The 23,131-nt window shown below is 47.4% G+C and overlaps 1 protein-coding gene across 1 annotated transcript in view; it reads left to right on the top strand.

Annotated features, from left to right (window-relative positions):
- Itpr1 (inositol 1,4,5-trisphosphate receptor type 1) overlaps positions 1 to 23,131 on the top strand; it is a 323,135-nt gene that overhangs the window by 290,230 nt on the left and 9,774 nt on the right. The window contains exons 57-60 of the mRNA XM_032905993.1: positions 440 to 532; positions 1,653 to 1,792; positions 2,177 to 2,342; positions 5,121 to 5,281. Coding sequence (XP_032761884.1) covers positions 440 to 532; positions 1,653 to 1,792; positions 2,177 to 2,342; positions 5,121 to 5,281 — 560 coding nt within the window. The remainder of the gene's footprint in view (positions 1 to 439; positions 533 to 1,652; positions 1,793 to 2,176; positions 2,343 to 5,120; positions 5,282 to 23,131) is intronic.

Below are 23,131 nucleotides of genomic sequence, written 5' to 3'. Positions count from 1 at the left end.
TGATATAAAACTTCATTCAGCCTTCAGTTGACTCCAAGTGGCACTTAGTATCACCCACCTTCGGGGTCCAAACTGAGCCAGCCTGCGGTTCCACTCATGCCCAAGTTGCTTCATGCCCAGACATGATCCAGGTCTTGATGGAATCTGTGCACCCAGTAGTATTTCTCTGCGAGTTTGAGCTGTTTGTCTTTAACATCTGAGAAGTGCTACCTAAGTGTGATACTGTTAGTAAGCCTACAGAACTTGACATTTCTGGCTTTTTTCCCCATCCAGCTCACCAAATAAAAGTGTAAATTGCATCTGTGCTTTGAATTTCTATGTAGTATTGGAGGGTGTTATTTATGTAAAGGGTTGTTTAATCAGCCATGAACTAGGGACTTCAAACATTTTAACCATATGTGCCAGATTGTTCATCAAAAAACTCCATTCTCTCTCCCAGAAACTGGTGAGAGTTTGGCCAACGATTTCCTGTACTCTGATGTGTGCCGGGTAGAGACGGGGGAGAACTGCACCTCTCCGGCACCCAAAGAAGGTAGGACCCCATGGCTACCAGCCCCAGGTGACTATCAGACACCTTCAGTGATGTACATGAGGCAGGTGGTGTTGGAAGCAGATTAAAGCGGAAATACTGCTTAGGAGTGAGGCCAGCAGGGAAAGGGAAGAGTTAGATGGAGTTTGGGGGAAGACGAACAGAAAAGGAAGCCACGTGTGATGAAACACGCTGCTGACTTGAGGCGGCCAATGTTTGAGTGCCCACTGTGGACAGAGAGACAGTATGGGGCGTGGGTGGGGTGAGGTAAACGAGAGATCACATCACATAACCAAATGCTGCTTCAGTAAGGATACAACTTAGAAGATAGGCAACCAGCAAAGTAGCGTGGTAAAGTGCCACAACTAAAACAGGACTCTTAGAAAAGGAGGGGAGGAAAGCATTCTAAAGGCTTAGTGGCAAAAGTCCTTCAGAGAGGAAATGGTCATGTGCAAGGAGAGCGGCAAGAGGTGACTCTGGAAAAGGGCAGGTCTCCATGGATCTGTGTCAGGCTAAGCGGGTGAAAGAGCATGGAAGCTACAGCACTGGAATGATGCTGGATAGCACCTCAGGGGGCAAGCACTTGCCCATGCCTGTCTGAGTCCCCACCAGAAGTACAAAGTAAATAGATGCAAACCAAAGGAAGAGAGAGTGAGATCTGGGTTTTAGCAACCGAATGAGAAAGTAGCAAGGTAGGCTGCAAAGTGGGGTAAACAGCCTCTTAACGGGAAGCCAAAGACCTGTGTAAGATCCAACCAGGCTTCTGTCCTCTGAGCATGCCCAGTTGGGTACCTGGCAGAAAGCTCATCTGAGAGGCAAGATGCCTTGTTCTCAGCCTAGGCCAAAGACTGTTCTGTTTGCAGGTAGGACTGTAGTGTAAACAGTCGGTCAGACGCTAGGGGATATTTGAAGCTCCATAGAGGAAGGACAGTACTGGCATAGCTTGAGAAGTTTGCAGGGTTTAGAAGTGGGAACAGCCCCGTTCACTTCTGACTCTCAATTCCTTAGTTTTATTTCATGGGCTGCCAGCTGGAGAGATGGCATTTGGGGAAGCATCATTGTGGAATCAGTGTCTCTTTCCCCGCTCCCGTCTAAACCCTGTTATTGCTCACCCTGCTCACAGAGCTGCTCCCCGTGGAAGAAACGGAACAGGATAAGGAGCACACGTGTGAGACACTGCTCATGTGCATCGTCACCGTTCTGAGTCACGGGCTGCGGAGTGGGGGTGGAGTAGGAGATGTGCTCAGGAAGCCATCCAAAGAGGTAAAGGGATCCCAAAGGAAAGGAAGGGGCACAGGGGTGTGTGGGGGCGGGCAGCAGGGGCGCTCTGTGGTGATGCTGAATGTAAACTGTCAGTGTGGAACATGAGCTGGCAGCGTGACAAGCCACTGTGCAGAAGCCAGTCAGAGCCTCTCCCCACAAGACCCAGAACAACTCCCTAAACAGAGGTTTGCTTTAATATTAGGTCTGGCCACCCCACCCCAACGTCCTTACAGAATCTCCCTGCTTGTATCCCCCCAGCACTTGAAGGATTCACAGTATAGTTGGGAGTTTTAAAGTCTGATGCCCAGTGTAACTCCTGCCCACATGGACAGCTGTCCGGCTGGAGCTGGGCTCTGACATCAGTCCACTCTCTCTCATTCCCAGGAGCCTCTGTTTGCTGCCAGGGTGATCTATGACCTCCTCTTCTTCTTCATGGTCATCATCATTGTCCTGAACCTCATTTTTGGGGTCATCATCGACACCTTTGCTGACCTGAGGAGCGAGAAGCAGAAGAAGGAAGAGATCTTAAAAACCACGTGCTTCATCTGTGGTGAGTGTCTGTCCCACTCAGGCGAGCAGGCCACTGGCCAGCGTGGCTGAGCACATGGACACGTGGCAGTGGAGTGGGTACATAAGACTCTGGGCTGGGACATTCGCTTTGTTCGGGGCCATCCCTGCCCCCTCTTGGCAAACAGCAGCCTTCTATTTGACCTCTTTTTTTTTTTTTTTTTGCTGGGAAGCATCTGGAAAGCCAATAAACTCCGTGCAGCAGTCACTAGTTTGCCTTTCGGAATTAAGTTCTGGAGAGTAGAAGTGTGGCCACACATTCAGGACACAGGTATCCCTAGCCTTCCTGTGTCTGGGCATCCTGAGAGTCCCCTGATCCAGTCCTAAGTCGACCAGGAAAGAGAGCTGTCATCCAGCTACAGCCTGAGAATGTCTTCCCTATGGGCAGGATCGGGCTTCAATGGAAAAATACCATTAGAGCTGGGCATCACAGCACCCGTATGTAATTATAACACTGGGGAGGCTGAGGCAGGATGACTGCAGTGAGGTCAAAGCTGGCCTGGCCTGGACTACCTACTAATATCCTGGCTCAAAGAGAAGAGAAAGAGGAGAGATGGTGCGGAGATTAAGTGAATGCACTGCTCTTACACATAACCCAAATTCAACTCCTAGCACCCACATCAGACAATGGCTCACATCACCGTGTAACTTCACACCTCTGGTCTCCACAGGAACCTGAACTCATAGGCACAAATGTGCAAGCAACGCTAGTGGATTCGGCTAGCTATGTATATATATACACCCACACATACATACACTTACACATATGCATATGCATATACATACGTGCACCAAGAGTTTGAGGAGGCAGATAGATGGTATAATTGTATTTTAATCCTAGCACTCAGGAGGCAGAGGCAGATAGATCTTTGTGACTTTGCGGGCAACTTGGTCTACATAGCCAGTTCCAGGACAGCCAAGGATACATATAGTGAGACCCTATCTCAAGAAAGAAAGAAATATATTTTATTTTTTAAAAGAAAGAAAAAGGTCTCTTACAGTCAGGTGGAAGTTAAAGGCTTGAACTTGGTGCATCAGCCCCAGCGTCTGACTGGCCATGCACCTGCATTGTCATTTACACTCACCGAGCCATCTTCCCCACCTGACACGTGGGTGGTGTCCTGAGCACTTGTCTGCATCACTGTGAGAATTAGGAGGGAGGACTTGGATAAGCTCCTGATGCACCAACCCCCCTGTCGTGCTTCGGGCTGGGTAGGACCTGCTGCAGGAAAAAAATGCTCACACCTGTAGTTCCAGCACTCAGGAGGAGGCTGGGCCAGAAGGATCATGGGTTTGAGGCCAGCCTTTGCTGTATGAGACCCTGTCTCAAAAATAAAAATAAAGATAGGTTCGTGGGATACCAAAAAAATGTCACTAAAAGTGTAATTATAGAAAAATATATGTAAATGCAAAGTAATCATGTGGGAATCTGTAAGCTGAGTAATCATATCAGGATTATTCAGAATATGGTTACTAAATTTATGAATTCCTTCCCGGTATATATACTAAAAAAGGGAGTGCTTTCTTTTAAAAATTTAAATTCTTTAATTTTTAGCCTCTTAAAGACCTAGTTTTTAAGCTTTTGATTTTGCTATAATTTTAGTCACAAAAAAAGTCATAAAACTAGTACAAAGACTTTCTCCCTGCTCCTAAGAGTCCCCCAATTTTAATACTGGCTTTCCTTTCCTTTATTTATATACACAGAGCACTCACACACACAGGTTTTCTGAATCATCTGTGTCCTTGACCGACATGATGCCCTTTTGATCGTTCAACATTTCAGGATGTATTTGCTCATGGCAAGAATGTTCTCTTACATGGTTGCAGTTACTGGGAAATCAAGGACAGCGCTGTCTATCCAGTTAAAACAAAAACAAAAACAAAAACAAAAACCTCACCCTTCACTCTACTAGCAGCCTCTGCAAGTCCCAGGCCACCGTTCCAGGCTTAAGCTGTCGACCTATGGGCTGATGTAGGTGTATGTCTTTGTGCATAGAAACACATGGAAACGGACCACACACCTACATCTGTTCCTCTAGTTTCATTTAGATAACAAAATGATGGCGACCTCTAACTCTGCCTCAGCATTACAGTTCTCCACCATCTTCCTTACTCTCTATATCTGTGCTCTCTTAATGTGAGGAATCCAAATCCTCCTAATGGCCTGAAATACACCTTAACTCAACTCTAATTTAATAATGGCTGGCCCAGGCCTCTACAAAATATAGCTACCAGCCAGCATCTGAAATTGATTTAAAGTTCTTTTTCTTACGTCTACCCTTTGGCATTTACCTGGGACAAGGGAGCTTAAATTCACTGACCTCCTCCAGTGTCCGAGCCTGTCCTCATGTTCTCCCCCGGAAGCTGGGAGGCAGGCTTCCCACGCACCCACGAGCCGCCAAAGCACCCGGCCTTCTGTAGGAAGCCGTAGGGAAGCCTAGATTAGGAACTGCCCATGGTACTGCGTATCTGTAAGTCCACCACTTGAGAATTTGAAGCAGAAGTACCAGGGGTTCCATGTTACCCCCCGGCTATATAGTTTGAGGCCAGCCTGGGCTACATGAGACCCTGTTTCAGAACAAAACGTAAACATAAAATAAACCCCGGTGAGGCAGACTCACTACCTCCTCCCTCGATGAAAGTGGGTTTTGAGGCCAAAAGACCAACTCTGCCTGCAGATAAATCAAGACGCCAAGCCATGCTGACTTCGCTGTACCATGACGGCTCAGTGGGAATCTGGGGTGTTCTGTCTCTTGTTTAGGCTTGGAAAGGGACAAGTTTGACAATAAGACCGTCACCTTTGAAGAGCACATTAAGGAAGAACACAACATGTGGCACTATCTGTGCTTCATCGTGCTGGTGAAAGTGAAGGACTCCACTGAGTACACCGGGCCCGAGAGCTACGTGGCAGAGATGATCAGGGTGAGTGAGGGGGTGCCCTGAAGCGGGCAGCCTCGGCTCTGTCTTCTCGCTTCCTGTGACTGAGACCGCGGTGCTCTGTGCACCTGTGTTCCCTGGGGTTCACCCAGACCCAACCTCCGCCCGCCTGTTCCAAAGGAACGGAGGCTGAAACTTGGGGAAAATCGACTCAGGGCTGTCTAACAACTGCCTTAACCTACCTCAGACTCCACCTCCCAGCTGAGTAGCTGCCTTAGTCTGCCTCTCCTTGGTACTCCACATCAGTTTTGTTTGTTTGAATCCTCCAGTGCCCTCTGGATTGGTCCTTTAGAGGTATCTTACACACCTGACGATCGGCGTGTATAGGTTTCGGCATGACTTGTCTATCTGGGATCAGCCTTCTGGGAGGTGCTCTGCTGATTGTGTGGAAGGGATCACACGAGGGAGTCTAAGCTCCACATTAATCTTCCTGAAGCGCTTATTTCTGTGTCCCAGCAAGGGAGAGAGGAGGCTGCTGTAGGATTTTTTGTTGTTGTTGTTCTGTTTCTGTTTTTGATAAGTCTTCTCTCACAGGGCTTTGAGGAGTCAGAAGACATGTGCTATGAGAGTCCCCGGCCAGCTGTCCTTTGTGACTTGTGCTTTCCATATTTGATAGAACGCGCAGGGTGTGTGGAAAAGCAAGGAGGCATGGACTGCCAAAGCAGGGGACCCATTGTCATGAACCTGGCTCACTCAGGAGAAGGCCACTGGTTCTTGGAAAGGCTCTAGAATTTGTTGCCTTCCTCCCAGTTGCCAAGGCCCAGAATGCTCCGCCTGACGATGAGTTTCCCTGACCGAGCTCTGCTGTGGTTTCTGTGTGTGAGAGAGAGACTTTCAGGCATGTAAACGTGTTCATATCAGGTCTGTCCTGCTAATCAGCAGCTACCCACGCTAGCAGTGGGTAGGGTTTGAACTGTACTGCGTGCAGTGCCACAGTCATGCGGTAATACCTCCTGCACCCCCAAGTCCTACAAGCTGCAAGGCTTCCTCAAGGGGAAACTACCATATGTATCTTGTCATACTTAGGGTTTGAAGTAGCTCCTCGGTTCATGGCTTTGACTGGGTACTAGAAGAGAAACAGCTTCAGGGAGGCACAAAAGCAGGAATAAGAGGCAGCTGATCACTCTGCCCACAAATGAATGCTGGTTCTCTGCCGGCTGTCTCATTTTCCTTCAGTCTAGGACCCCAGCCCATGAAACAGTGCCACCCACATTTCCGATGGATATTCCCACCTCAACTAACCAAGTCTAGGCCCTCCCTCCCAGAGGCCTGTCTCCTAAATGATCTCAGATCCTGTGGAGGTGACCGTCAGTATTAAGCACCACAGGTTACATGTTTCCCAAGATTGAACGCACTTAGAACTCTTCTGGGGTATAAATGTAATTCTGACTCAGCACTTGCTTCCAGGATTTAACCACTCCCACCAGTTTCCCTGGGGTGCCAACGATTCAAGTCTGTGAATCACCCTCTGAATAGTAAGAATCTAACAGAAAAGACAAAATACACTGACTTAACCAGTTACCTTCCAAGGGCTGTGAACAAGGCTCACTGGGCAAAATGCTTGCCGGGCTGAGGTCCCGAGCCTGAGTTCAGATCCCCAGTGCCTATGAAAAGGCCAAACCCGGTGTCACCAGTCTATAAATCTAGACAGCAGATCCCTGAAGCTTACTAGCCAGCCAGTCTGGGCAACCAAGTGAGGCCTGCATTGAATAAGAGACTACGTCCCAAAAACCCATGTGGAATGCTGGCAAGATGGCTCAGTGGGGAAAGTTACATGCTGCCAAGCCTGATGACGTGAAATGAATTCCTTAGACCAACATGGTGGAAAGAAAACTGATTCATGTGCCATGTGCATACACAAGATAACTAACTAATTCAATATAACAAGTATGTATAAAGTAATAAAATAAATGTAATCAGTAAATAACTAATTTACATATAATACTTATTGCTTATGTTTACGATATAAACATAACAATTAAAATCAGTAAACGTAATAAGTAAATGAACTTTTTAAAGTAGGATGTGGGGTTTAAGAACACTTGCTACCCTTACCTGTAACTACAGAACCAGGGGATTTAATGTTTACTTCTGGCCTCTGGGGGCACCTGTTGGGCGCTCACACAGACATGCAGGCAAAACATTCATACACATAGGAAGGAAGAAAAAGAGAACATTTTTAAAGGGTGGAGAGCAATAGAAGGTTCCTGATGTCAACCTCTGGCCTGTACGTGCACACATGGGTGGGTCACCCACACGCATGTGCACGTGCAGAGACTAGCTAGTGTAGCATCAAGACTGGTTATGTGACTGCTGAAGAAAAATACTGCCAATCCTTTCAGTGTGTAGGTCTCACCACATATAAGACTCTTCCATATCTAGCTTTATATTTGGTCACTATAACTACTTGTGTGCAATGGGGAATGGTCTGGTGTAAGGGAAAAGGATAGCAGAGCATGCTTCTCTGGAAAGGATCTGGAGGGAGGAAGCGAAAGGGGAGAGGAACCAGAAAGGATTAGTGACCAAAAGGACACACCATCAAGAGCAAGGGTTGTGCAGTCCTTTTGTCACTGTAACAACTGCCTGACACAAACAGCTAGGAAGGAAAAGGTTATTTTGGCTCAGTCTTGGACGCTTTGGTCCCTGGTTAGCTGGCTGTCTTGTGTCTGAGTTGGGGTGAAGCACAGCACTATAGGAGAAGGGTATAGAGAGCAGTCACTCACTTCTCGGAGGCTGGAGACTAGAAAGAGATATCCTTTGAAAGCAGATTCTGGGCCAGGAAGACGGCAGTGAGTAGAGTGCTTACTATGCAGTCATAAGGACATGGGTTCAGATCCCAGCACCCACATCAAAAGCCAGGCTTGATGGAACATGCTGTATCCTCACTGTGGGGGCACAGAGACAGGCACATCCTGGAGCTGACTAGCTTGATGGACTAAACAAGTGATGAGCAGCGGGATCAGTGAGCGGCTGTGGCTCAGAAAACAATGTGGGAAGCAATGGAGGAGATAACCTGTTCTCATTTCCTTTCTGCTTCTGTAATAAAACTCTGAGCAAGAGGAAAGGGCTCTTTGGTTCATGCTTTCAGATCACAGCCCATCCTTGAGAAATTAAGGACTGGAACTTGAAACAGAAACCATGGAGGAATGCTGCTTGCTGCGTTCCTCACAGGTTCATATTTAACTGGCTGTCTTATAGCCCAGGACTACCAGCCCAGGGGATGGTGCTGCCCACAGTGGGCTAGGACCTCCTACATAAATTAGCAATAAAAAGAAATTTCTCATAGACATGCCCATAGGCAAACTGGACCCGAGCAGTTCCTCGATTGAGACTTCCTTCTCAGGTGACTCTTAGGCTGTGCCAAAGTTGACAGTTAGAGCTCTGACCACACCCAGTGGCCACCTTCAGCTTCCATGTGTACATGCCCAACATGTGTACACATGGAGCAACACAGAGAGAGACAGAGACAGAAGGGGGGAGGATGGAAAAGAGAAACAGATAGACCAAAACATACAGTGAAATTCCCAATGACCTACTTTCTCCAACTAGGCCCTCCCTACTTCTAGAAGTTTCTACTACCTTCAAATGATGCCATCAAAATTATTAACTGATCTTTGGATTATTCCATTGATTAAGGCAACACTCATCATACAGTCACCTCTCAATGATTTGATATTGAAGTTGAAGTCCAAGCCTTTATCATGTGAGCCTTTGGGTGATGCTTCATAAATCCTATAACAGGATAGATGCGGATGAAAGTAAGGCTGGGGGTCAGTGCCTGCCCATACTTAGCTTTAGAAGGTGTTAGGCGGGGTTTCAGAAATCCTATTCTGTAGCACTTTGATGGGAGAGAACCTGGTCAGAGGGAGGCAGACTTCTGTATGGGGTAAGTAAGGAGCAGAGAGAGTCAGAGCCAGCTCCCACCAGGTCATGACACTCTAATAAGACGTCAGTTCTCTGATTCTATTCCTCCACTGGTCGACACTGGCAAATAAGCCCATGTTTTATCAGCCTGCACACTGCCACAAACCTAGCCACATGCATGTGTGGTGACCTGGACTTTTCTCCTCTCTAAAGTGTCTGGCTGTCTCCTATCTTTAAATCTTTCCAGGGCTGATTGTGAGGCTGTTAATTACCTTACATTACAGTCATAGAAAAGTCTGGTGCCCTTTGGAGCTTCCGTCTCGGTCACGGAGACTTACTGAAGTCTTGTGAGCAGTCACTTGATCGGGATGAAGAGCAGAGTGACCCCTTGCCTGCCACAGAGCCTGGTCAGAATCTTCTGCATTCAGTGTTCTGAGGACCTGGGCATTCATTCTGCTTCCTGTCTGTAGCATGTTTGATTGGATAAGATGTCTTGTCAGAAAGCATGAAAATCTAGGGCATCAAAGGGTTCTTAACTCTGGATGTCAGCGCTGCTGGGGAGCCAGATGTTTTGTGCAATAAAAGAGGCACAGAAGAGTATTAGAGCCACCGGCCGAAAGGCAGAGCCTTTTGCCTGTGTCGTTTTTAGTGGAGATTCAACAAGAATCCCTAACGTGGAGACTTAGCCATAGCAGGACAGGACCAGCTTCAGGACCCACTTAGGGGTGTCAGGCTCCTAGGTCCTCAGCTGCAGTGCTGTAAGTCACATGCCTGTGTTGTAACCCCATGAGCTCATGCTATGTGGAAGCTTCTACTGTGAGGAAGAGACCTCCCAAACCTCTCCTACTCACTAATTCTGGACAGAACACCAGATTGTGTGGCAAGACACGCCTTGGAGACTGCTGAGACTGCAGGTGAAGGACAGATAGGGGATGGCCATGAGGGACGGAAGCTAAAACCCAGCTGTACTCACCCCTCCTAGACTCTTCATGTGTGGGAAGGAATCTTTGAATATAGGGGTATGTGGTCCTGAGGAAGGACAGCATTTGCCTGATGGCAGAGGATGTTCCATCTGTCTCTCTCCTTTAGTCTGTCAGTTAAGATTCCAGACTGTCTGGATCTGTTCAGTAACATGTGCTAAAGGCCATGCAGGAGACCAAGTGGAAAGCCTCAAGTGGGCACTGAGAAGGTAAAAGAGCTTCCCAGTACCTCAAGGATAGCACCTTTTCAAACAGAGGCAGCAGGCCTAGAACATGGGCCTCTTCTCCCAAAGCTAGCATTTGCCTGATGGAACGTGGTTTAGGAAGAGAGCTGATTGGCCATGAGTGAACATGGATGGGGAGGATGGGGAGTCGCCTAAGGGCTGAGCACAGAACTCCTTTGCCTACATTCACGTCCCAAAGGCATACTTCCTCTTTTGGTAATGGCCAACCTGTATAAAAACATGACAGCCAGGTTATGTGGTAGCTCATACCTGTTACACCAGGATGTAGAGACAAGATTGCTAGAGTTTGAGGCTGGCCTCGGCTACTTAAGACCATTTCTCAAAACAAACAACGCCTACAAGACAGGCTCCGGAAGTTAGCTGTATCACCTTTCCTAGTTCAGTCAAGAAAATGGCTGGCAGTCAAGGTAACAAGATGTTTCCTCTGTCAAGGACAGTTGTACATTTCTTACTAGCCCTGGCGGTTAAAGAAGGAAATGATCTTGTAATTGAGAAGTTCCCAGCCATTTGCCCACAAGTTAAATTTCACTTAAGAACACAAGCCCTGCATCCTCATCCCTCTCCTTGTTTCGTTAGTGCCTTCCCTTCAGAGCCTATTCCTACCAGACACTGGGTATGGAGACAGAAGATCCTGGTCTGAGTGCCAGCTCTGCGACTTCATAGTCATGTAACCCCCAGCAAGTCATAGGACATCGCTGACCCATTGACCATCTGCTATGCAAATTCAGGTTCATGCTACCTCACACACCCACGGGGCTAGACAGAAAAGACCAGAGTGTGGCAGGAGGGTGTGGAGGGCAACAGCTGGTGGGCAAGCCTAAGCACAGCAGCCAGCAAACAGAAGGCCACAGGGTGACGGACGAAATGCCAACCGGAGCTTCCTTGGAGTCCCATCCCTGTGAGAGGTACCTTGGCTGCCATCTGATCGTCACCAAGCTGTCTTAATTTAATAACATCCGGTGTGGAAAGAAACCCAGTATCTTCCCCTTTCTCCAGTGTCAGTGGGGTTTCTGTCGATTTGGAGAATGGAGAGAGAGTTCTGGGGTTACTCTTGGTTCACTAGTAGACCTTTGATTGCAACCCCTGATAGTAAGTGGTGCTGTGACTCAAAGGTCTGGAAAAACTTGCTTTCTTCTGCTCCCTGCTCCCGATAATACACGTGCAGCTTACTGTATAAAGAGGATGTTGCCTTTGTCACAGGCTAGCTGTGACTGCAGTGACCTCACACAGCCCTGGCAGCAGGAATAAAAATAAATAAATGAATAAATAAATAGGGTGGCCTTTTCACAGAGGAACTCCAGTCATGGTGGTAGCCTAAGGAGTCTTGTTAATCTTGATCTCCATATGCATTTCCACAGTCGTATATAATTTCTACACCAGTGGCTTTGTTCTGGCCCACCAGACTGAGGATTTATGCTTGTCTATAGATAAGGTGATCCTATTGGATAGGATTCCATTCTGAATTAATCTGCCCAGGAGGATGTAACTACTGTGGAAGTGGGAATGTTACAACTAAGAGACAACACATGTGATTAAAGACGCAGTAGCCCTTTTTTCTGCTGTACTCGGGGGAGAAGCCTGAATTCTTGATTGCTCAAAGCACAAGAAACATTAAAAGGAAGAGTGCTTTTTAAAAATAATAATGATAATGATAAATGAATTAATTTATTTCCTAACTAAACACAGATTTACTTATGTATCTGAAATTCCATCTCATAATCTTAATTTTTCCCCCCCAGAAGTGTTTCTGAGTGAACTGCATAGAAAGTAAGGTGACTGGATAGAGTAACCTGGGCTATTCTGAGTGCCTCTCTCCTATGCGTAGCATGTGATAGGGTAGCATGTGATAGATAGGTTATTTCTCTGCCAATGAAATGAGTCAATTCAAACCGGATTAGATTCTATATAGGCAGGGTTGTTGGGAAGCTGCTCTCGGGCGGGCGGGCGAGTTCACTGGCCCCAAGGGCCAAGGCCAGGGAAGTCACCATGAAGAGAGAAAATGGCTGGGGTCTGGCGGCTGGGGGAAGGGAGAGAAAGAGAAAGTGCCTGCAGAGAGAGACAGAGACAGCGACAGGTAGAAAAAAGACAAAACCTCTGGATTGTATAGAAAGAACCTCTGGGGGAAGGGCAGCCCAGCCCCTGGGCTAGAAAGTTCAGGGTTGCAGGCAGGGTATGCCACGTAGGGACTGAGGGATGCTGGGAGAACCTGGAGGCCAGGTCTGCTTTGATATGTAGAATATGCACCTCAGTCACTTGTCCTAGTGTCTGAAGCCAAACAGGGTAGTCATCTGGGACCCAGAAGTGGCTTCAGAGAATGTGTTTCCCCAGGTGACCTGAATGCCTGGGGTATGCTAGCAAAAGCAGGGATGGTGGGATAACCATTGCCTGTCCTGGGTTATCATTAGTCACCCTGTATGAGATACACACTCTCTGTGCAGCATCTCGCTCAGCCTATTCCCAGCAGGATGGAAACAGTTCACCAGACGGTGAACAGTTCAGCTCAGAGGGGTAAAGCAGCCTCTGCAGGGTCACACAGCTGGGCCAAAGCTGCCGGGCCACAGTGCAGCCTCAGATTGCCCCGACCCACACATCCAGGTACCCTTGCTGGGGGAGGGCTGTGTGTGTGCACCTGCACACAACCCTCTGGGTCTGGAGCCTGCAGCCTTTGTCATCCGGCTGCCTCATCTCCCTAGTGTATGGAATTAATCACTTTTAAAACGAGGCAGAAAAGGCCCCATGGGGGTAGGGCGGAGAGCCTGAAAGAGGATCTCCTAGGTAATGCTGGCCGGCTAATGCATAAATCAGCAGGCCTCAGCTTTGTGGTTAGGTGGAGCTTAATGCTCAAAGCTGTGGATAGCTTGGCTCCCAGGTGCCCACCTCAAGTGCTAGAGTGTAAATATGACAGAGGGTGGGGCAGGGAGTACCCAGCGCTGCTAAAGAATTTATCTGAATATACGATAAACACCTCTACCATCACTTACATTTGAGACACCTGAGAATAGTCCTTGGTGGCCAGATCCGGGAGAGAGAGAAATCTAAGGGCAAGAGAGTAGAGGGGCCGTCAGAGCCACCAGGCAGACCAGCTTCCCCGCCCAGGTGACTCACAGCCTGGAGCTTCACTAAGTGACAATTAGACAGAAGAATGTCTGCTCTGACATCCCTTAAGCCCCACGCTGACTCTTTCTCACAGCTGTGCTCTCTGCTGGGCTAATCCTCTCTCAGGTAGAGGTGAGCTCCTGCCCAGCAAGGGAGGGGCCCTTAGCTTTGCATTCTTGGAAAAGGCTTTCCTTAAAAGCCTAAAGCAGTTTTTGTATCAGAGGCTAGGTGAGAATCTTTTTTTTTTTTTTTTTTTTTTTTGGTCCTGGAAAGGTCTGTCCAACAAATGTTCCAAGCGAATAAATTGTGTTAACAAAGTAAGCAGTACAAGATGTTTGCGAGGACCATGGTGAGGAAGCTGGGAAGCAAGAGGAGAGCTGGCCCCAGCCTGTTTGTCTGCAGTTGATAAGAAGACACAGGAAGTAAACAGTCAGAAAGCAACTGTTAGCAAGGTTAAGAGATCAGAATGGGAAGTGAATACCGCCTCTGCCCGGGTGTCACTCCCTTCTGTCTTAAAGCAGAACTGGCCCGAGTCTTGCACTTGGCTTGACCTGAAGGAGTGCCTGTGCTCTGGAGTCTGCAGACGGGCGCTCTCCAGTGCAGGAACCGTGCTTCTGACAAGCGTAGGTAGTCCAAGGACTGGGATGGAGACTCTTCGTGATAAATCAAGGCTCTGGATATCAGTGGAGAAAGGGCTGCTCAGCATAAGGAAATGCATATCAAATGTCAACAGCCATCTGGGGGGAGACTTCAGTGGGTAAATTAGAATGAGAGCCTTTAACGTTGGAGCCCCTGCTGGCTGACAAGTGGGGTTCATAACTGAGGGACAGAGGCTGGCAGAGCATGCGGCCAGCTCCACCCTGACCTGTCTTACCTGAGTTTTCACAAACTGTGCTTTGTCCCAGCATTGGAAATGTGACATTGGCATCCCATTGCTCCATCCAAGCATACAGTAAAGGGGTTTGGACTTTGATTCTGGAAATCGAGGGAGGATGCTAGGAGGAAGGGAGTGTCTTGATAAATTCCCCGGGGCAGCGATATCAATGTTTCGGTACCCTCATCTCCATAGCAACAACTTTGTGCCTAACCTGGGAGGCCATATTCATTGGTGAAAAGCCCTCAGCCTCCGTAAGCGAGGAGACAGCCTGTGCTGCCCTCTAAATACAATTCCCAGAACGCCTCCTGGAGTTAGCTGACACGGCGTCCAAGTTCAAGAATATATCAGGGTGAAAGAGAAGTGGAGAGGGATTTGGCACTGCCTTCTCAGTGGCTGGAAACTGTGTGTCAGCACCATTCAATGCACCTCCCAGCCAGCCAGGCTCTCTCCCCTCCCACTGGGCTTCAGCTTGGGTTCCTGTCGGTGGCAGCTGCACAAAGCGCTTGCTGAGCTTAAGTTTCCCCACCTAACTTCATAACATGTTCTGTCCTCTAGTGTAGAGGGGGTGGGGCCGCCCCCTCCTTCCTGTGCATTTCATGGACACCTTTCTGGTGTTGGGAAGCACTCACTCTGCATCCGGCCTGCATCTCTGCGTGTGGCTCTAGCACGCTTCTGGATTTTCCCCAGTCCGTCCGTCCGTTACATCATTTCTGACAGAAAGTGGAGCAGACCCATCATCTGCCCTAAAGGGTCTGAGATGGTGAAGGGGAGCACGGGGAGTGGAGCCACCTGACTCTGGTCTTCCAGGCTGAAGGGATCAGGGATGTAGCAGCAAAGGTTGGATAGAGCCATGGAGAAATGTGTTCACCACCCAGGAGAGCACATGCTTATATCCCTAGAGTGAATATTTACACACGCATCACCCAACAAGACAGGCCTAATACACTAAACGAAAAAGATATATACTGAGCCACCCTGCCATTTTTTGTCTATCACACAGTCCACTGGGCCGCCACCCTTCTAGGCTCATCTGTAACTCCTTTGCCCTAACTCCTGCATTCATTCCTGATGGTTCTAAATACCAACTTTATCTGATATAACCACTCAAAAGTATCATATTGCTACCAGCCATAAAACATTTTTTTTAAAAAGTTTAAAAGTTAACAAAGAGGTAAAAAAAAAAAAAAAAAAAACTCAACCTATAAAATACCGTGAAGTGGGCTGTCTTATCAAATGTACACAATAGAAATTACTTAAGACCTGTCTTTACACAGTGAATGCCTGCAGGGAACATGGGAAGGAAAAGGACTTGAGTACGACCTTTCAAAGTGGTATCAGGGGAGACTCAGGCTTGCAAGTGTTTAGAGGTTAGGATAGGTGATTTGGAGAGGATGGGGGAATCTGGAAAGCCTGCATCTGATAGGCAAGCTCTGGCACGAGTTCTTCAGAGGTGGCACCATCGCTGCAAACCACTTTCCGGTCAGCAGGGGCAGAGCAGTTCTCCAGTTCCTGGAGAACCGTGGCAGGAGGAGTGGTAGCCTGCTCCTAGCCTGCCCTCAGAATATCTGCAAAGCAGTGACACTGAGCAAAGCTTGTCTTGGGCTTTCTGTTCTGTAAACCCAGCTGAAAGAGCTCCGAACACACACATGAAACAGCTATTCGCTGTGTGTGTACTTGTATGTGAGTTTACATGTGTTGAGACAGGGTCTCACTATTGAGCCCTAGCTGGCCTTGAACTCCCCGTATCTTCCTACCTCTGCCTCCCAAGTGCATGTGCCACCATACCTAGCTATGTGTCTGTGGCTATTCAAAGGTGAATGAATTGAAGGACTTTCCCCTGGTTGGGGGAAAGGATTTTAGAAACTCAGTCATCTAATTAGGCATCAAAACAAACAAGAAAACCCTGGATTTGGTCAACCATGTCAAAGTTGAAAACTCACAGAACCTAAAAAGAATCAGTAAACCACTGAAAATTGCCAGGGTCTCCAACAGGAACGTTCTGGTCAGTTCTTAGCTGGTTTCGAAAACTGCAAGAGAAGCCGTCTAAGCAGCAGGTCAGAAGCCAGCTTGGATGCTGGATTCAGGAAAAGAGCGACTTTTGCCAGACTGTTTCTTATTAACACAGGCCGCTGACCTACCTCCTTCTCCTCTCTGACCTCTGGCTTGCTCAACGTGGCAGCCTCAGGTGCCCAGGAGCCAGGCGTGTCACTCCCAGTGGTGAACTCTGCCTTCTCACACTCCCTATGGGTGCCCAGGGAACACCCCACCTGTGGCCCCAGACTGACTTGAAAGGGTGATTCTGCAGCTGGCTGCTATGGGAATTTCATCAGAAATGGGTGCGGCTCTCTCTGCTGGCACGAGCTGGTCTTTGTTGTGCTCTATCATCCAAGAACAACGATTAACTAAGTCTAGGAAGGGTAACCGGTCATCACAGCCCCGCTGAAGATTATATAATGCGCCTGTTTCAGTAACGTCATTCTGAGCACGATTGTAAGCAGCTTGGATAAGCCTCTGGTCAAAGAGAAAGCGGGGTCTCTAAAACCTTACCCCACAGAAAGAAAACCGTTTAGGTAGGAGTCTTGATATCTAGGTTACAGTGTTGCCTCTAAGTGAGCTATGTGACCGTGAGCAGGTGACTTTATTGATTTACAATGCTTTTATACAATGCCATTCATTTTAGGGGACACATTCACAACTACTTGATCCATATTGTCACCAAGTGCCAATGGCTAGTGAGCTCTTAAAAAAAAGAAAGAAAGAAAACAGAAAAGAGAAAGGCCCTCCTGAGCTAAGTGAGCTGACTCACTGTGTCCTGTGTGGATGGAGAAAGTCACACCTCCGACACTGCCTAGCTTTGATCCAGGCCTTTGCTCTTTCTACAGTCACAAATCTGTGGTGGACGTGTACAGAAGCCGTGAAAAAGCAGCGTCTCTGTGGTTTAGGCTGACTGGATTCTCATTGGCAGCTTATTTGAGGTAGCGATGAAATTCCAGGTAGAAAAGCTTTTTTTTTATTCCAGTTATTAAACTTTTTTTTTTTTTGAGCAATTTTAGGTTTACAGAGAAATGGGGCAGGAAGCGCATCTTCCCATGTATCGATTCTCACCTCCTCCCTTTCCTTTCTTCCCTTCCTTCCTCTTTCTCTCCAGTTAACCCAATACAGACTACTGAGGATATAGCTATAGATAGGTATGGATAGATCAGTAGCAGCAGACACAGAGACTGTGACGCTGTTGTGAAAGTCACAGGCCGTGTTGGTCGAGTTGTTCTTGGTGTTTGATCCACTGTTTTCTGACAAACGTGTGGTTTGTAGCTACAGAATCACACCTAATAGCTTCGCTGCCCTAAAAGCCTCTGGGCCTCATATGCCCCTCCACTGACTTTACCAAGTTGGAATATACTTTCTAGGGGTTTTAATGTGTAAATTAGAACGTCACAGAGCATAACGAGCAAATGCTCTAAAGAACAGTTCATTTCTTCTTCAGCGTAAATGACCCAGTCTTGCTCACCAAAGGGGCAATTGATTCCAGTCTGCTGGGCACCCTACATGTCTGCTTTGGCAAAATTAAGTATTACCTTCAGTCTCCCTCCTCCTCTAAGCATTCCGAGGGATTGAAGACTGAACTCCAGCTTATTTCCTGGCCTCTGTTTCTAGTGTGACCAAAGACATAGAGTTACAATTACCATCTGAGTTGAAAAGACAGTCTTGCTATCTAGACACTTTCCAGAGGCGTTACTTGGGAGCAAAGCAAGAATTCCATTTTCTTTCCTTTCTTTCTTTCTTTTTTTTTTTTTTTTTTTTTTTTTCGAGCTGGGGATCGAACCAGGGCCTTGCACTTGCTAGGCAAGCGCTCTACCACTGAGCTAAACCCCAACCCCTCTTTTTTTTTTTTTTTTTTTTTAAGAATTCCATTTTCTAGAACTTGTCTTCTCTTCCATGACCCATATGTTTACCCTTCACCCCCCCCCCAAGTCCTCATGTTCTAATTGTTCTATAAAAGAAGGAAGGGAATAAATATATTACTAGGAGAAAAACTAAAAAGAAAAGAAAAGAAGGAAGGAAGGAAGGAAGGAAGGAAGGAAGGAAGGAAGGATTTGGTAAGTAACCTTCCCTTGTTTAGGCAGTAAACAGAATTCTCTACCTGAGCAGCCTCCCTCTGAGTCGGCCATAGATTCTCTGGAGTCTTTCTCAGAACAGCGCCTTCACATGAACCTGGGAGGGAAAAGCACCTGCCTCAGCAGTGCTGACACAGCCCATCCTCTCTTACCCGTTTCTGCTCTTCCTCTCCCTGGCTCTGCTCCAAACCCTACCCCTAACCCCACCCCCCCCCCCACACACGGACATACACACACACACACACACACACACACACACACACACACACACACACACACCCCTCTTCCAGTCAAGGATGTGTTGGAGTGGCTGGTCAGTGCCACCCCCGTGTCTAAAACTTGAGTGTTTGCCTTTGCAGGGACTTTTCCAACTTTACCTAGAAAAGAACTAACCAGAACTTTAGCACTTGTGGTTAGCCTGCTTCCGGCTGTGGCTTCAGTTAGTCTCTGTGCTCTGACAGAGGAAGCATTTGCAAGGATGGGAAGTGCCTGACTGGATTGTGGGAGGACCAGGGCAGACAGTGCCTCATAGCATTGGCATGTGAGATGCCAGCAGCAAACCGAGTGAGGAAGACCAAGAGGGATAGAGCAGACCCAGAGTGGCAGATGCCGTGTGACCCCCTCCCCCCACTACCACCACACACATTCCCCACAGTGTGAACTCATTTAGAAACGGAATGTCTTGGTCAAGGATGGCTTTCCCAAAAATGCAAGAGCAACCCAGACAGGGGCATGCTTTTGATCCTGAGTAGACTTCAGGGCAAGTGACTAGAGCTCTTCATGGGCTACAGAACTTGTGGATGACAAGTTTGTAATGACATTAAAAAACCCAGGATTCACATTCACTCACATACATGCACTTTGCGTGCTCGTGCTCTCGTCTCTCTCTCTCTCTCTCTCTCTCTCTCTCTCTCTCTCTCTCTCTCTCTCCTCTCTCTCTCTCTCTCTCTCTCTCACTGTATTGAATATTCTGAACATTTTCTTCTCAGATTGAGTCTCCATATAGACTGGAACCCTCTTGAGGAGGAACCTCACCCAGCAGGAGCTTATCCTATTGAGCCACATGCAAAAACCACCTGGAAACTGAGAGAAGAGTCTGGCTAGAATTGCTAATTAATTTTAACCACTTCGTAATTGGAGATTTGACCTAACAGCCAGGTGACTCATTAAAATACTGGCAATACCAAGGTTCTCACATTTAAGGATCTGTTATTTCAGCACAGAACTTGGATTCTATTCCAGTAAGGTTGTCTTCTACGTGTTAGGATTTTAGTGGGGTTCCTCCTACCCCAGTTTCACATTACAAATTTAAGGAGGCAGCAAAGGGGTCATAACCCAGAAAACCTGCTTCCCCTACCTTTTCATGGAAGATCTCTTAAGAAATAGAGAATGAAGGGTTATCACAGGGTTAGAACACATGCTTTCATTGTTGTTTGGATGCTCCGTAAGTTTGAGAGAGTGTTCCACAGCACTCTTTCAGTTTACTATGATTTAAAGGTACATTGTCTCTGTGGATGGCTTTATGGACTCCTTGAGCAGGGCCTTCATATCCCAGAGTCACAGATGTCCCATGTATACAGCAGGGGGAGTTGGGGGAGGGGGGACAGAAAGAGTAAAAGTTCAGTCAAGGACTCTTAGGCGGAAAAACTGTGCGCGAGTTCAAAGACCTTCCTGCAGTCACTGCTGGAAGTGGGAGGAGGGTAGACATCACACATGCTGCATGCAGAAGAAGGTGGGAAATCATAGCACAGCCTCATGGTTCTGTCATTGTTCAGTCATGTGTTACTGTTCCCCAGATTCAAAGCTGTGTGCACACCCATACAAGGGTCTTCTGGAGTCTTAAAGATTTCACTGACACAGACTCTTTGGAAATCCATCTTGTGCTTTTGTAAAAGGTTTGCTAAGCAGATGGTGCACTAGAGAGCCTGACCTTAGAGGAGTTTGCTGCCAGCTTGGCCTTGGGGCATCTATTTGCTGAGCGGTAATAAGTTAATCGCAGATGAACCTGTGGCTACTCACTATGCATGCCCCATACCAGCCTTTCTTCTCTCACGGCTCCTTCCGTCCTCTTTCCTTCATTTCCTCGCTCTCTCTATTCCAGACCCTTCCTGGGCCACTGGATAGCTACAGTCTAAGCTACCTTGCCTGTCCACCCTCACCTCCGTCTCCAGCCACACTGGTGACCATTACACCTGGGCCGTAGACGGAAGACCCACTTCCTACTCAGGTGTCCAAGGCAAACATATCTCCTTTGAAATAGGTCCCAGGACCCAGATGCATCGACCATATCTTTGTGGCCACTGCACCATGCTCAGTGCCACACATGTGAAATAAGGTTTCCCATAGTTTATGTTGGTTTTGTTACACTTTTAAAGTGCTTTCCTACTTACACACACTTGAGCTCAAATAACGATAAGAGTCCCACCTGAATACTCAGCCACAGTGATATACAATTTGCAAATACAGATTGATTCCTAAGATCTTATTTGAAAATGGACTTAAGTCCTGTCTCCTACACCCAAATCAGAACTTTGATTACATCTGTGCTGATGGAATCTGCATCCTCTTCTGCATCCAGCTGATAGTGGGTTCTCAGAGCCTGCCACTGTCAGAGCTTGACAATGACAGTAAGATTTGGGGTCTTCGTTCTCCTCTGGGATAATTCTACAAAACTTAATACAGTGAGGTTGGATAGCTGAGGCTTTTGATTGGGTAAGTTGGCCTGTGAGATCCCTCCGTGGATTTGGGTACACGACTTTGTCAGCCAATCCCCGACATCTGACCCCTTCCCAGAAGCTAGCTTACCCTGACAAGAGAAAACTCACTGCCCAGCGGCCACATGCTTCTGTCTTCTAAAATACAGAGTTCATTTCCCCCTCAGCATTTCATCCCTTAAATTGAGATGTTTCCTTGGTGGGAACATGGAGTTATGTGTCTGCATGACGGAGACAGGCGTGTAGAGGTTCAGCAGCAGCAGGTCACTGAACGTAACAGATTACAGGCAGAGAAACTCTTCAGAGCTCTAGCTAGTGACTTTGAATCAGAGTGTTTTATGGGCTGATCTTTTGCCTGTCGCTCTGTTGAGAAATTGATTAGAATGAATGTGGATGTGGAGTAGCATGAATGTTTATCATGGGGTATAGCAGGGTAGACACCGCCATGTTTGTCTTTCCACAGAAACACTGTAAGCAGCTCATATTTAGCTATTTAAGCTTGTGTGAGTAGAGTTCATGAAGGATCCCTCCATCCTCCCGTAAACACTGACGATCAGCTTTGATCTAGTCACTCCACAGAGGTGGGTCCAGCCCCTCACGTTAAAGAGTAGTGAGTGCCTGGGCTCCCCTGACATTTTACAATGTGATTTGAGCTGGGAATAGAGCTCAGCTGGTAGAATGCTTGCCCAGAACCACATAAGTTGGCATGGCAGTACATAGTTATAACTCCAACAGTCAAGAGACAGAGGCAGGAGGATCATGAGTTCAAGGTTACCTTAGCTACGCAATGAGTTTGAGGCCAGCTCAGAATACATGAGATCACAACCCCCTTCCACCACACACACACACACACACACACACACACACACACACACACACACAAAGATGTGCTAGTACATGGCTTGCCTTCTTTATTTTTTACCAGGTCCTTGCATGGCTTCTCCTGAAAGAGCACCTTAACTGAAGACAGTTTAATGGTCTTAACTGATATATCCTATCTAGACTTGGGTCTCTAGAGTCTGAAGACACTGACACTGCTATTACATACAACAGAGATTGGCCAACACTAGTCCACAGTCCCAACCTAGTGAGCCACCAGCACTTTGTAAATAATGTTTTAGTGGCACACAGCTGCATCTTTTCTTTTATATCATGTCTATAGATACCTTGAAGGAGGCAACAGTAGTTATAACAGAGTCTATAGGGTTCACAGAGCAAAAATAGTCTATATCAGAAAAGACTGGCTCCCAGAGAAAGACTGGGAACCCACAGTAGATCAAAGCAACAATAGTGCCTTGTTCCTGCCTACAGGGGTGTTCTGAAAAGTGTGCAGTGTGTACTGATAAGATCAAAATGGTCCAGGTGAGAGGACACCGGCTAGGCCCAGAATGAGTCAGTTCCCCTGGATCTCTGTGCATTCCTGCCCCTCTGTTCAGAACCTATGAGGCGTGCTGTCGAGGAGTGAGGCATCATGGGAAGAAGGAAGTGAGGTGGGAGAAGGAAAAGTCCCACTCTGTTAGCCAGAGGTGAGAAAGACTGTTCACGCGACCATTTACTGTACAGGCTGAGACATCAAAAGGATGGAATTGGGCGGGTCACGTGGCCTAACGGCCCTGCCTTGTATAGTGGGCAGCATCTGTCACCCACTGAAGTCTGGAAGGAACACAGGGGTACCTTCCATAAGCTCACAAACTGGAAATGAATTGAGGAGCCCATGCCTCATCTTCAGTCCCCTTAACAGTCCCTTTGCCCAAGCAAATTCACAACCTGTCCTTTAAAATGTCAGAACAGGTGGGAACTTAATGTGTTCCCTGCCCCCTGGGTAATTCCTTTTAAATACAACACAGTTTGAGGTACCTACAGTGATCAAAACCTCAGATAAAGTAAAATATTCCGGTGTAGCTATGCAGCAGTGTGAATGCATTCAGTGCCCGAGTTATAACT

This window comes from Rattus rattus, chromosome 6, assembly GCF_011064425.1.
Source record: "Rattus rattus isolate New Zealand chromosome 6, Rrattus_CSIRO_v1, whole genome shotgun sequence".
NCBI lineage: Eukaryota > Metazoa > Chordata > Mammalia > Rodentia > Muridae > Rattus > Rattus rattus.
This window is presented reverse-complemented; position numbering and strand designations above follow the sequence as displayed.